This window comes from Myotis daubentonii, chromosome 9 (genome assembly GCF_963259705.1).
Source record: "Myotis daubentonii chromosome 9, mMyoDau2.1, whole genome shotgun sequence".
Taxonomy (NCBI): domain Eukaryota; kingdom Metazoa; phylum Chordata; class Mammalia; order Chiroptera; family Vespertilionidae; genus Myotis; species Myotis daubentonii.
Genome location: NC_081848.1, coordinates 80736972 through 80751465, shown reverse-complemented (window position 1 = coordinate 80751465; position 14494 = coordinate 80736972). Strand labels below are relative to the sequence as shown.

General features: G+C 53.4%; 1 protein-coding gene across 1 annotated transcript; it reads left to right on the top strand.

Annotated features, from left to right (window-relative positions):
* Positions 1 to 3805: 3805 nt before the first annotated feature.
* TSGA10IP (testis specific 10 interacting protein) lies at positions 3806 to 13477 on the top strand. The gene is made up of 8 exons (XM_059710033.1): positions 3806 to 4425; positions 5111 to 5244; positions 5347 to 6029; positions 6192 to 6336; positions 9385 to 9552; positions 11996 to 12095; positions 12306 to 12436; positions 13325 to 13477. The coding sequence occupies exons 1-8, from the start codon at positions 4243 to 4245 to the stop codon at positions 13458 to 13460; spliced, it is 1680 nt and encodes a 559-aa protein (XP_059566016.1). The 5' UTR covers positions 3806 to 4242; the 3' UTR covers positions 13461 to 13477.
* The last annotated feature ends 1017 nt before the right edge of the window (positions 13478 to 14494 follow it).

Below are 14494 nucleotides of genomic sequence, written 5' to 3'. Positions count from 1 at the left end.
TAGGTAAGTGAAATCCTAATGTATAAAAAGCCAGGGTCCATCATGACCGAAAATACTGGACGGATGACTGAACAACAGGCTGTGTGGGCTGACAAGGCCAGCAGGGGGGTGAGTGAGGGACGACCAAATGACTGAACAGCAGGCTGTGTGGGGCAACCAGGCCGGCAGGGGGCGCAGTTGGGGGCGACCAGGCTGGCAGTGGGGGCAGTGAGGGGCGACCAAATGACTAAACAGCAGGCTGCATGGGGCGACCAGGCCAGCAGGGGGGCAGTGAGGGGTGACTAGGCTGGCAGAGAGGGCCAGTTGGGGGCTACCAGGCCGGCAGGGGGGGCAGTTAGGGGTGACCAGGCCAGCAGGGGGGCAGTTAGGGGTGACCAGGCCAGCGGGGGGGGGGCAGTTGGGGGCAACTAGGCTGGCAGGGGGGGCAGTTAGGGGTGATCAGGCCGGCAGGCAGAGGCAGTTAGGGGTGATCAGGCTGGCGGGGGGGGGGAAGTTAGGGGCAATCAGGCAGGCAGGTGAGTAGTTAGGAGCTAGTGGTCCTAGTGGGGGCCCAGATTGGAGAGGGTGCAGGCTAAGCTGAGGAGACTACCCCCCCCCCCATGCACGAATTTCATAAACCGGGCCTCTAGTAATATAATATTTGTCTTATGCATCTGGCTCATTTTACTTAGCATAATGTCTTCAAGGTTCATCCATGTTGTAGCATCTGTCATAATTTTCTTTCTTTTTTAAAATGTGTTTTTATTGATTTCAGAGAGGAAGAGAGAGGGGAGAGAGATAGAAACATCAATGATGAGAGAGAATCATTGATCAGATGCCTCCTGCACGCCCCACACTGGGGATCAAGCTCGTAACTAGGCATGTGCCCTGACTGGGAATCGAACTGTGACCTCCTGGCTCATAGGTTGACAGCTTAACCACTGAGCCAGGCTGGCCAGGCATACTTTTCTTTATTTCTAAGGCTGAGAGATATTCTATTAATGTATATAACACATTTTTAAAAAGATTGATTATTTTAGGGAGAGGGAGAGACAACCAGTAGGTGCACGGGACAATGCCTAAGAACCGAGCCACACTGGCCGGGGCAGTGGTGGTTCTCTTGGCAGGCATCTTGTCCAGCTTGTGGGGTTTCACCCTGTGCCTGCACAGATGATATTTCCCCCAAAGTTCAGGGGGGCTCCTCTGCAGCATTTGAGCGCTTTCTCTGGGAAGGTTCCTCCTCTTAGATAGTCTACCCCACAAATTTTAGCTGCCCCTTTCCTGGCACTGCCTGCAGCCAACATTCCTATCAGAAAGAAAGAAGCAGACAGACATGGCGATAAAATGAGGAAGACTAAGACACACACACACACACACAGGGAGTACAGGACTCAAGTTCCTCCATCCAGGCAAAAGTGAGGTCAGCAAAAGTGACACCCACAGGGAGGGCTGCAGGAAGGGGGACGCCAGCCCCCCTTTAAGACAACCATGGGGGTCCATAAGCCTAGGGACCCCCCATCATCCCCACCATGGGGGCATCTCACACTGGACTGTCCTGCGACCCTGACAGCCCTGCCTGTGGGCATTGGAATCAGGGAAAGAGCTGTGTTAAGCCCCTGGAACCCCATTCCATTCTGGGAGCACTGTCCTGCCCCCTCCAGAGTCACTTACTGGTCACTGGATTCGGAGGGCCAGCTTTGTGCCTCATTCCCAGATATTGCACTTCCTTGAGAACAGACATCCCTAACCTTTTATGATTGAGTAACGTAAGCCAGCTATTTATTTTATATCATTTTTGGCTTAATTTAGTACTGTCAATTGCTAACTAAACGGACCTGACTAGTACAAGGCATTTTCATATATTTGCTGAATGAGTGGAATTAACTTGTATACCTGCCTTTTTTGCAATGCAGCTAAGATTGCTTCCTATGAGAGCAGGAAGATAAAATAAAAATAGAAATGGAAACTCAAGAACATGAAAATATAATTTAAAAAAATGAAAATGCTCTATTACTTCAATATCAAATTTGGCTCCGAGCTTCTTGGCAGCCAAAGTAAAAAATGTGAGACATAGTAACTTAGCTTCCCCTCCCACCTCCAGAAAAAACAAAGCCTATACTGTACGTTCCTCAAGCGAAAGAAAATTTCCCCTAGACTTTAGCTAATTTTTTCCTAAACTTTCCCTTTTAGCTCCAAAGGGGAAGTTTCAGACAGGGCTCTGTTGGCAGGTGCTGGGTGTTGTGGCGGAGGCACCAGAGTCTGCAAGGAGCCTCCTGTGTTTGATCCTCGGAATATGGGCCCAGGAACAAGTACATTTGCCAAATTTAGTTGTTAACTGTCGACCTTGCCTTGACCTCTCAGTAGCTCTTATCACAGTTGGCCACTCCCCTGTCTTTGCAACACTGTCTTCACTTGACTGGCAGCCCTCACTCTCCTGGCTCACTTCTTCCCCACCGGCCTCTGTCTGGTCTCCCTGGCTATGTCTCCCTGACCTCTCCTGACCTCTAAGTGGTGGCAGGCCCAGGCCCAGGCCCAGTCTCCAGACCTCTCCCCTTTTCCCCTCTCTCTTCCTATCCTGGCCCAAGTCCTACAGACCCTTTCCTGGACGACAGTCCCTCTTTCCACCCTGGCCTTCCAGTTTAATCTCTACACAGCAGCCAGAGGGATCTTTTAAAAACATAAGTCATGCCCAGCAGGTGTGGCTCAGTGGTTGAGTATTGACCTATGAACCAGGAAGTCACGGCTCGATTCCCCTTCAGGGCACATGTCCAGGTTGCGGGCACGAATCTCAGTGTAGGCATGCAGGAGGCAGCTGATCAATGATTCTCTCTCATCATTGATGTCTCTATCTCTCTCTCCCTCTTCCTACCTTTCTGAAATCAATTAAAAAATATATTTTTAAAAGGTATATTGCTGTCCTGGCCGGGTGGCTCAGTTGGTTGGCACATTATCCCGTAAACCAAAAGGATTGCAGATTCGATTCCTGGTTAGGGCACATACCTAGGTTGTGGGTTTGATCCTGACCTATTGAAATTTCTCTTCCCTCTCTCTCTCTCTCTCTCTCTCTCTCTCTCAAATCAATAAACATATCTTTGGGTGAGAATTTTAAAAAAGTTATGTTGCTTAGAGCCAGCAAATTTGCTTATAGGAACTTAGGTTTCAGAAATGCCCAATGTGCAACAGCTCATTTACAAGGTTGTCACTGTGGCCGCGTGTGTAGCAGTGAAGCTGGCGGAAGCCATGTGCATATTTGACGGTAGGGGATGGGTTGGGTACATTATGCTGGTCAGACTATAACACTCAGTGATGGTGGCTCTGCATGTATGGCATGGAAGGCTGGGCAGAACATACTCTTAAGCAGAACAAGTATGATCTCGTTTTTGTAGAGAAATGATATACAGTCATGTATCTCGTAACGACGGGGATATGTTCCAAGAAATACTTCATTCGGTGATTTCTGTCATCGTCGGGACATCTTAGGTGCTTACACAAACGCGGGCGGCCTAGTCCGCTACACGCCTCGGCTCTGGAGCGCTTCCTGCTCCTAGGCTGCAAGCCTGTACAGCACATCACTGTGCAAAACAGCGTGAGATTAAATAAACGCCAGAGACTGCTGCTGCGGTCATAGAGCTGATGACAGGCCGCCCAGGCCTCGGGTTGGCACCCTGTCCCCATGCTGCGGGTGGCAGCGTCACCGCCAGCGGTCCTACGGGGTTTTACCATGTCCAGGCTTGTCGGTGCTGCCTGGAAGCTGGAGGCAGGACTGAAATGCTCTAACACCCGCAGAGCCTTCTCCGGGCTCTGGCGTGCCTGCCGCCTCGCTCCCTGGCCTTTCCCGCCCTGTCAGGGCCTGGGAGGGCCAGTGGTTGGACAAGACCTTGTGAGAATTCAGTTTGGCTCCTACAGGGCCTCGGCCAGGGCTGGGGAGCAGCCCCGGAGGCAGGAGAGGGAGAGGGCCCGCCTCTGGTGTCCCCTGGCCGTCTTCACGGAGTGTGAGGGCCCTTCCAGATGGCTGAGTGTTGAGGCCCAGTTTACAGATAAGATGGGAAAACACAGGCCAAGCAAAGGCAGGGGGCTCACACCAGGTCCCCCAGGAGGCCTGTAGAGGCAGGAGCAGAGGCAGGACTTGGCCCGGGGTTTCTGGACTCCTAGGCTTGGACTATTCCTCAGCACCCTGCTGAACCCTTCCCTCTAGTAGGGAGTTAGCCTCACATACCTGGCTGACCCTTCCTGGAGGCTGGCTGAGGACTGGTTGCCATAGAGATGGTGGAGAGGACAGTTCCAAGGCTGGCAGAGGGGGTGGGGGTGGGGCAGGACACCAATATGCTAAACACCCACCAACAGTTGGTCAGGACCAGGAGAGCAGGGCAGGACCCCAGGCTCCAGGCTCCAGGGATGGGCACAGGGCTGCTCGAGCTTCTGTCAGGCATCGACCAGGCTGAGCAGGTGAGGGAGGCCCCATGAGGGACTTCCAACTGCCCAGGGGCAGCCTGGCGATCGGGGCCCGGGGAGGCCAGGGTTGAGGGTGGCCCTTGGGAAGCCATGGGACTGAGCTGAGGCCTAGGGGAGAGTCAGGGAGGCTGGAGGGAGGAAGGGGCTGTGGGGAGGCTTATAAGGATGGGGCGAAGACAGGGAGGATGCCAGGAGATGACTCCCAGGCGCCCAGTGGAGTGATTTAGGGAACATTGTGGGAGGAGCAGGACTTTGGGAAAGATAGTGAGTTTCTTCCATCTTGGCTGAGCAAGTCCAGGGCCCTATGGGGCCGCCAGAAGAGCGGTCCAGGACCCCGAGGCAGCATAGTGCAATGGTGACAAACTACGCTCTGGGGACAGAATCCGCATGTTCAGGTCCTGGCTCCATTTACTGGCCGTGTGACCTAGTCCAATGATTTTACCTCTCGGACCCTCAGTGTTCTCATCTGCATGATGGGTGTAATAGTGAGTACCTACCTCACAGGATGCTTGGGAAGGTTAAAGTCCAGCCTCTCCTGAGTTGTTGCTATTTTAATCTTATGAACTGAGGTCGCTGTCAGTCAGTTTTAGGGGCAGCCAAGGTGCAGAGAAGTGGAGGGCCCCCTGGTGGAGGTGTGATGTGGTCTAGGACCTGGGCCTTCTCTCCTGTCTCCGCCCAGGGGAGGCTTGGGAGTGGTAATAGTGTGGTTCGGAGTCAGCGGCAGAGAGCTCAGAGTGGAGGGCAGACGGCAAAGAAGAACCGGAGGCCGCGAAGCTGGAACAAGAAAGGGCACGGCTCTGCGGAGGCTGAGGAGTAAGCGGCTGTGGGAAGGGCCGGGAGGGATGCTGGGTGTCAGCCCCGTTGGGGGTCAGTGTCCTGACCCTGCCCTCTGCCCCCTGCCCTCTCCCTCCTCAGTGTTGTTCCCTCTTCTCCTCGGAAACCCTCCTTCCCTTTCCAGTGGGCCTGGGAGAGCTACACCGCAGACGGTCAGGCTCCGCTTCGGCCTGGCTCCCTCTCTGCCCCAGCGGCCCCCCAGCACAAGTTCAGCCCTAAGGGCACTGACAGCTGTCTAGAGGCCCATGACTTATGCTGGAAGATGAAGGTGCAACACCTGGAGAGGAGACAGCAGCTCCAGGCCTGGGACGTCTCCATCCCTTCTGGCCAAGGGGAGGGCCGAGAGCTGGAGCTGCCCAGTGAGTGTGGCCTCCAGCCACCCTGCAAGAAGTCAGGATCAGGATCGGAGTCTGAGGAGGCTGCTGAGGAGGCTGGGAGGGGTCTGAGCTCTGGGGAACTGCCCCAGTCTCCCAGGCGGAGGTCGACTTTGGAAGATGAATGGTTTGCAGAGGAGCCAGAGGAGGCTGAGGAGGAGGAGGAGGGGGAGCACAAAGCCCCCCGAAGAAGGAGGGCAGGTTCTCGGAGAAAGGGGTGGAATTCCCGCGCAGAGGCCTCCGAGGAGAGTGAACTGCAGGGCCGAGGGAGCCATCCCAGCTCCGATGGCCCCCAAGGACCACAGAGGAGGAAGGCCAGGGCCACGGAGCGGGAAGGGATGTGGGACCTGGAGAAGATGAAGAAGCAGATAGAGCAAAACTTGGACCGTGGTGAGTGTGGGGCTCAACACCTGGGTTCCCGAGGAAGTTGCAGAGGGGGAGAGAGGTGGGGAGCGGCCTGGGCCAGGAGTTCCGACAGGGCTGGGCTGTGCCCCAGGTGCTAGGTGGGATTGCCCATTGGGCCAGGAGAGGTAACTTCTCCCACTGGGATAGGCCTCAAAAAGCATCCCTGGAAGGCTTGGCGGATTGCTATCCAAAACTGCAACAGGAGTGGGAAGGCTCATGCCTTGGGAGAAGAGGAGACACCGTTTGCCAACTTCCCCACCCGAACCGTCCACAAGCGGCAGGAGGCCACCAGGTAAGGCGGAGGGAGGAGTGTGGGGGCCCAGGGCAGGGAGTAGAAAAGGAGCCCATTCTCCAAGAGATACTTAACCATTCATCCTCTCATTCATCCCTCCATTTACCCAATCATCTATTGATCCATCAATCCATCCATCTCTGTCTGTTGGCCCAGCAGTTCTCAGCCTGTGGGTCACGACCCCTTTGGCGGTCGAACGACCCTTTCACAGGGGTCGCCTAAGACCTTCCTTCATATCAGATATTTACATTACGATTCATAACAGTAGCAACATTACAGTTATGAAGTAGCAATGAAAATAATTTTATGGTTGGGTCACAACATGAGGAACTGTATTTAAAGGGCCAGAAGATTAAGAACCACTGGCTTGGCCAATGGTCTATTGACACAACCAACTTTTCATTCACTTCCAATCTTCTATCCATCAATAATCAATTAATTAATTTATTTTTATTTTAAAAATATTTTTACTCTTTAAAAAAAATATATAATTTTATTGATTTCAGAGAGGAAGAGAGAGGGAGAGAGAGATAGAAACATCAATGATGAGAGAGAATCACTGATAGCTGCCTCCTGCATGCCCCACATTGGGGATCGAGCCTGCAACCTGGGCTTGCGCTGTGACAAGGAATCAAACCGTGACCTTCCTGGTTCATAGGTCAACGCTCAACCACTGAGCCACACTGGGTGGGCCATCAATAATTTATAAACTGGCCGAAACCGGTTTGGCTCAGTGAGTAGAGCGTCGGCCTGCGGACTGAAAGGTCCCAGGTTCGATTCCGGTCAAGGGCATGTACCTTGGTTGCAGGCATATCCCCAGTGGGAGATGTGCAGGAGGCAGCTGATCGATGTTTCTCTCTCATCGATGTTTCTAACTCTCTATCTCTCTCCCTTCCTCTCTGTAAAAACTCAATAAAATATATTAAAAAAAAAAAAAGTTTAAAAAAAATAAAAAAAAATAATTTATAAACTGAGTGATTAATGCAACACATATTGAGTATATACTCATGTGTCCTTAGGATATAAAGATAAAAAAACTTGCCCTAACCAGTTTGGCTCAGTGGATAGAGTGTCGGCCTGTGGACTGAAGGGTCCCAGGTTCGATTCCGGTCAAGGGCATGTACCTTGGTTGCAGGCATATCCCCAGTGGGAGATGTGCAGGAGGCAGCTGATCGATGTTTCTCTCTCATCGATGTTTCTAACTCTCTATCTCTCTCCCTTCCTCTCTGTAAAAACTCAATAAAATATATTAAAAAAAAAAAAGTTTAAAAAAAATAAAAAAAAATAATTTATAAACTGAGTGATTAATGCAACACATATTGAGTATATACTCATGTGTCCTTAGGATATAAAGATAAAAAAACTTGCCCTAACCAGTTTGGCTCAGTGGATAGAGTGTCGGCCTGTGGACTGAAGGGTCCCAGGTTCGATTCCGGTCAAGGGCATGTACCTTGGTTGCAGGCACATTCCCCAGTAGGGGGTGTGCAGGAGGCAGCTGATTGATGTTTCTCTCTCATTGATGTTTCTAACTCTCTATTCCTCTCCCCTCCTCTCTGTAAAAAATCAATAAAATATATTTTAAAAAAAGATAAAAAAAACTTGGTTCCAACCTAAGAAGCTCAAGGTCTGCTGGAAAAGGAGACAGATGGGCAAAGCAACAATAACGGCAGTGGAGTTAGATAACTGCTGTACTTGGGGCTTAACAAGAGATAATGGGAGGAGATGGGAAGACTGGGTGGGGATGGAGGGCTGTTGGCATCGTCTAGGTGAGGGATGGGAAGGGCCTGAACCAGGTGGCCATGGGAATGGAGAGCAGGGGTCCATTTGGAGGCTGGCTCAGTGGGTCTTAGTGACCAGCTAGACGTGGTAGGTGAGAATCCTTTCAGCATTCTGAGAGTACACCTCAGTTCTTACCCTGTCACCTCCTGCTCGAGGTCCTTCCATGCCTCCTGTGCCCTTGGGACCAAGCCCAGGTTCCTTGCTAAGGAGGCTCCTGTCTCCCACGCCGGCTGGTCAGAGTGGGCGGGAACGCTCATGCTCTCCCTCCTTCCTCAGCCGCCCAGCTAACTCAGATGCATCTTTCAACTCTCAAGTCAAGGGCCACTTCAGGACGTTCTGCTCTGTGCTCGCCGCCATCATAGCTTTTGCCACACCACACTGCCGTGGGCCGCTAGCGTGTCTGTCCCTGCGCACAGACTGAGGGCAGGTGCCAGATCTTATTGATCACGGCCTCTCCGGTTCCCTACACAGGACCCGCACATATTGGTGCTCAATAAATATGTGCTAATTGAGTAACTGCATCTCCCCCTTTGTCTATCTGTCCATGATTCAATTATGTATTGATTCACTGCTATTGAGTTTCTGTCCATGTTAGGCACTATTCCAGCTGCCAGGGATACCTTGTTGATGAATGTATCAAAATAGACAAGAAACTGCACTATGAGGCTTACATTCTACTTGGGAAGAGGATAATCAATAAAGAAATGAACAAGGTGGCCCTGACCAGTGTGGCTCGGTTGGTTGGGCATCGTCCTATGCACTGAAAGGTTGCCTGTCAGGGCACATGCCCAGGTTGCAGGCTCGAATCCCAGTAGGGGGCATGCAGGAGGCAGCTGGTTGATGTTGCTCTCCCGTTCATGTTTCTCTCTCTAAAAATCAATTTTTAAAATCTTTAAAAAATAAAAAAACAAGGTGTATAGCTAGAACTGGAAAATACCTGAGAGGTAGGTGAGGTGGTCAGGGAGTCTTTTTTTCCCTGATATCTGAGCAAAGACCTGACTGATGAGATGGCCGTGAGACCTGGGGGAAAATGTCCCAGGTCGATCTAGGCGCTGACTATTCAACCATCCACACCATTCATCTATCCCTCCGTACATCCATTATCACATCACCATTTTGTTTCTTTTTTCTCTCCATTCATCCACCTGCCTGTCCTTCAAGTCAAAATGCATCCACTTAGCCCTGTCTTCCCCTTCCTGGCCCCTGACCTGTGAGCCTCCTGTTCCCCACAGACTCCTCCCATCCTCTTCTCCCCTCTCCCCCTCTAAGAAGCATGCTGCAGGGCTGGGAGCGGCGGCAGCAGGAGGAGCAGCAGCAGGCCGAGCAGCGGAAGGCCCGGGAGCTGCAGGTACAGCAGCAGGTGGCCCGCTGCCTGGCAACCTATGCACCCAGGAGTCAAGGGCTGGGGGCTGCCCAACGCAAGCTGGAGGAGCTGAGGTAGGAAGCTGGGCTGTGGAGGGCCTGGTGGGGACAGGGCAGAGGCAGTGCTGGGCCAGCCAGCAGGACCCAGCAGACCCAGCCCTCGCCTTCCTCCGGGCTGAGCCTGCACTGCCATCCTCCAGCTGGCAGGCCGGCCGGCCACTTTGTGTGCCGTATAGATAAAGACCATGAGGCTCAGGAGGAGGGGCTGGGCCAAGGTCATCCAGTAAATAACAATCTCTGAAGCTATCAGATGCTCAGGTTAAATATTCCACGTGCTTCATCACACTTTCAAATCTTGTTTTTCTGATTTCACAAGCCAGGCATGCTTACTATAAAAATTCAGATGTTACCAAAATAGCTGATGTAGAATGTGAGCAGCACGTATGTCCCCCTCCCACCGCCCCACCCCCACCCCCACTCCCGGAGACAGCCATTGCTCGTGGGCCAGTGGTTGATTCTCTTCCTATATTCTGACCATTTAAAAACCAATCCACAGCCTGGCTAGCATGGCTCAGTGGTTAAGCATCAACCTATGAACCAGGAGGTCATGGTTTGATTCCTGGTCAGGGCACATGCATGGGTTTTGGGATCCATTCACAGTAGGGGGCATGCAGGAGGCAGTCAGTCAATGATTTTCTCTCATCATTGATGTTTCTATCTCTCTCTCCCTCTCCCTTCTTCTCTGAAATCAATAAAAACCTAATAATAAGAAAAACCAACCCACAAATGCATCCTTAAAGGAAAGTCACTGTTAGACTCATAATAGGCCCCTGAGGTAGGTATTATCACCATTCCCATGATTTTACATATGAGGAAGCTGCGGCTCAGAGAGCTCAAATCATTGTCCCACGCGAGCTGCGAAGCTGGGATTCCAATCCAGGCAGCCGGTTAGCCACCCTGCTACACTGCCTGGGAGGGCTCACTACCCAGCATCTTCCCCCAGCCTGACCTGGTGACACAGGTGACACTGCTCACAGGTGCCACTGCCATTGCGTGCCTGCTGGGTGCAGCTGGCCCAGGGCAGCCCTCTCCATGCCTCGTCTCCTTTCATCCTGGGAGATGTCGTCTTGCCAGACCTTAAGTTCATTGTTGTTGTTGTTGTTTTTTTTTTTTACCATGGCAGGAAGTGTAAGTTTTCAAACCCCAAGGGGCAGATGTCAGTGAGAGGAGTATTTCAAACACGCAGCCTTCATTTCCTACTTGGGAGTAGTGTTTCCCACGGGGTCTCTCAGCTCACAGCCTCTTAACTTTCCTCTGAGCTGCACGGGAGACTCTGCCCTGCTCAGGAGGCGGGCACAAACGGTTGCCCTGTGGTGGGGAGGTGATGTGCCTTCCTTGCATCCAGTGATGATGGACACAGCTGACATCCACTGATGTGCTTCCTTTTCACTCAGGACGGGGGTGGACGGGGGTAGGGGGGGGACTCACAGACCTGTGCCTTCTCTCCATTCGAACAGAAATAGCTTAGAGAACCAAGCAGGAAAATGCACATGGCATCGCGGGCAAGACAGAGACTGAAGGCCAGCTCTTGTCCCTCCCCCCAGCCCCTTGCAACGGCTGTAAATCCCCCTTGAATGGCGATGACTCCTTTTGCAGTAACTTCTGTCCCTGCCATGAGTTTTCAAGTCCATCTCTTTTTCTTGGATGGAAGATTCTCTCCCTGGCTCCCAGACAAGGGTCCAGGCCCAGCAGACGTGCCGGAGGGCCCGGCATGGGCCGGAGTCTTCTCCCTCCGTACTGTCTGGGTGCTGCCACCACATCCCCTGCCTCTCTCAGGTGCCTCACGGAAGGATGCCGGGACCTGAGTGCACGGCGGCCAGAGGACCCTCCTGCTGCCGGAGGCTGACGAGGGCACGAACTGGGCTCTGTACCGGACTTGTGCTTCTCCAGTGGAACCTTGATTTTCTGGAATGTGTTTTATTTGCAACATCGTTGTTACTCCGTCCCGTTTTCTAAGCTGTCTGCTTATAAGAGCCACAGCAGATGCTGGCAAGCTGGTCCCACCGCTGCTATAGCAGAGAGAAGAGCCCAGAGCCATGCCCACAGCCACAGCTTCCTCCTCACGGGGGCGGGGTGAGAAGTGCAGCCTGTGGACTCGGAGGGGACAGGCTGTGCGAGTAGCCACCCAGTTGCTCAGAAGCCACCACTGGCCCCTCTCCCTTGGGAGTAACTGGGAGGAAGAGCGAGCCCTGGCTGCACAGCCTGGAGACACTGCCTCATGTCCCGGCTGTGCAACCTTGGACAAGTCCCTCAGCCCTCCTGAGCCTCAGGGGAGTCCTGGGTAAAATGGGACAACTACTAATTCCCACTCACTGAGCTCAGGAGGAAGCCAGGGCGAGGAGGGGCATGGAATGGCTCTGTAAAGGGAAGGGCATACAGTCCTTAGTGAAGAGAGCAGCTCACCAGTGGGGATGGGCTGTGTCCATGGTTAGCTGCCCACAGGCCCGTCTCCCCACAGGCGCCAGGAGCGGCAGCGCTTTGCCGAGTACCAGGCTGAGCTGCAGGGCATCCAGCACAGGGTGCAGGCCCGGCCCTTCCTGTTCCAGCAGGCCATGCAGGTGAGAGCTAGCGCCCGGGCCAGCAGGCGGCCTCCCCGAGAACACGCCTTTCCACCGGCCGAGTGGGTAGGGAGGCGAGGTGGGGCTGGGCCCCTTAGATGGCACCCCAGGCTGCTGCCCGTCTGGAAGCCCTGGGACCCCCTCAGTAATCAGAGCCCCACTTGTTCTGGGGCCCTGGTGCACAATGGGACTCCCTCTCTCTCTCCGCAGACCAATGCCCGGCTCACGGCGACCCGGCGCTTCTCCCAGGTGCTGTCGGCACTGGGGCTGGATGAGGAACAGCTGCTGGCTGAGGCTAGGAAGGGGGATGCCAAGGGCACAAGGGTTTCCCGGAAACCCAGGTGAGGCCATCTAGCTGGCCACGAAACTGGCCCTGCCCAGATGTGAGGACGGGTGCATGACCAGCACGCTGGGCCCCGCAGGGTCTCCTCAGCCCCCTTCACCTTGTGCTGGGGGTCTGGGAAAGGTTGCGGGAACTCTGTGGGCAGCCACATTGACCCGCCCTGAATCTAAGCTTCAGTCCTGCCCTGCCCGCCTCCATGGCCTGGGACTCCAGCAGTCAGCAGGTACTTCCAGGCTCTGTCCTCCATGTCCCCCGAGGAAGGTGAGGCCAGGGTTATCCCCCCACTTCTCAACGAGGAAACTAAAGCCTGAGGCAGGGTCTCCCCCAGGGACACAGGAGTGAACAAGCAGCAGAGCCCCTCTGGGCATCTGTGCCCACCTGAAGGCACACGCCAGGCCTCCATTGTGGGCTGGTGCCCGGCCAGGCTTCCCACGTGTAGTCCCTTACCCCTTAGAGCAGTGGTTCTCAACCTTCTGGCCCTTTAAATACAGTTTCTCATGTTGTGACCCAACCATAAAATTATTCTCGTTGCTACATCATAACGGTAATGTTGCTACTGTTATGAATCGTCATGTAAATATCTGATATGCAGGATGGTCTTAGGCGACCCCTGTGAAAGGGTCGTTCGACTGCCAAAGGGGTCGCAACCCACAGGTTGAGAACCGCTGGCTTAGAGCAACCTGAGCAGAGCAGGGCTTACAGACCTAGTTCACAGAAGGGAGCGGCGGCTCAAAGAAAGTCCTTCCTCAGGGTCACACAGCATAGGAGCCAGATTTGAACCCGTATCATCAGTGACAATGGCCTTCCCCTTCCTACAGCCCAAGGTGGCCTCGGGTGTAGGGTTGGGGGGCTACAGGGTCTAGTGGCCTCTGTCTTTGTCTTTAAGGAGCCAACGACCAATAGGGGAGAGAATGGAGCACTCTTCTCAGAGCCCCCCCGAGACAGGAACCACTGGCAGCCAGCCTGAGAGGCACTTGACCCAAGCCTGGACTGAGGATCCCAGTCCCTTAGATAAAAATTAAAGGCTTTATGGAAAATACACTGTGGGATTTCCTTTCTTAAAAAAATATGTTTCTATTGATTTTTAGAGAGGAAGGGAGAGGAAGAAGGGAGGGACAGAAACATCGATGTGAGAGTAACATCGATAGGCTGCCTCCTGCACGCCTGCCCCCAACTGGGGACCGTGCCCACAACCCAGGCATGTGCCCTGACCAGGAATCCCAGGAATCAAATCAACGACCTCTTGGTGCATGGGTTGATGCTCAACCACTGAGCCACACTGGCCGGGCCAGTGTGGGATTTCTGGTGGTGGAAGGAAGAGACTGCAGTTGGGAGTAGGAGATGGCAGGTGGACAGGTAGCAGGTTTAGCTTGTCGGCCCAACCCCGCGCCCCCGCCCCCCGCCCCTGACTGTCCCAGCCACCAGCACCCAGCCACATAGCCTTGGGGGTGCTCCGGAGGAGTGGGGCATCTCACAGAGCAACAGCTGTGATCCCCACTCCTAGTTTCCAGCATGTATGCTGGGTCCTAGAAATTCAAGAGTGAATAGGACAGGATGGCCTCTGCCTTTGAGAAATCCCAGTCCCATGGGGGAGTAGGGCGGACCTTTAAAGGGCATGCACATCACACCATAGCAGATGGACCACATGGGGGCCACGAGATGGAGCCACTGGGGTGAGGGTCAGGAGGGATTGTGTGAACTGGGCTTTTAAGTAACTTTGAGTTATAGCCCCTCTCCTCAAGGAAAAAAAAAAGCTCACACACACAATTGTCCCGAATTTTACACCCAGTTTCAGGGGGTTCAAAGACACACAGCTCTTCAGCAGCTCCTTAGCAGTTCACAGGTTAAAAACCCAACCCAGAGAACATGGGAAGGCAGCATGTGCTGACAGTACTGGTTGGAGGGACTCAGAGGCTGGGCTGTGGAACTTGGGGTCTCAAGGACAGCATGCTGGTGAAACAGGAATTTTAGGGGTAAAATAACACAGGTTTAGGAGGTTTTAGAAATTTTGGAAATTAAGGGGACCATGGAGGGAGCACAGAGCTGCAGAGCCTTA

Coding starts and splice junctions, on each gene's coding strand:
- TSGA10IP (XM_059710033.1), top strand. CDS start 4,243: ATGGTGGAGAGGACAGTTCCAAGGCTGGCAGAGGGGGTGGGGGTGGGG. Junction 5,245..5,346: donor GGCTCTGCGGAGGCTGAGGA/GTAAGCGGCTGT, acceptor CTCCCTCCTCAG/TGTTGTTCCCTCTTCTCCTC. Junction 12,096..12,305: donor TGTTCCAGCAGGCCATGCAG/GTGAGAGCTAGC, acceptor CTCTCTCCGCAG/ACCAATGCCCGGCTCACGGC.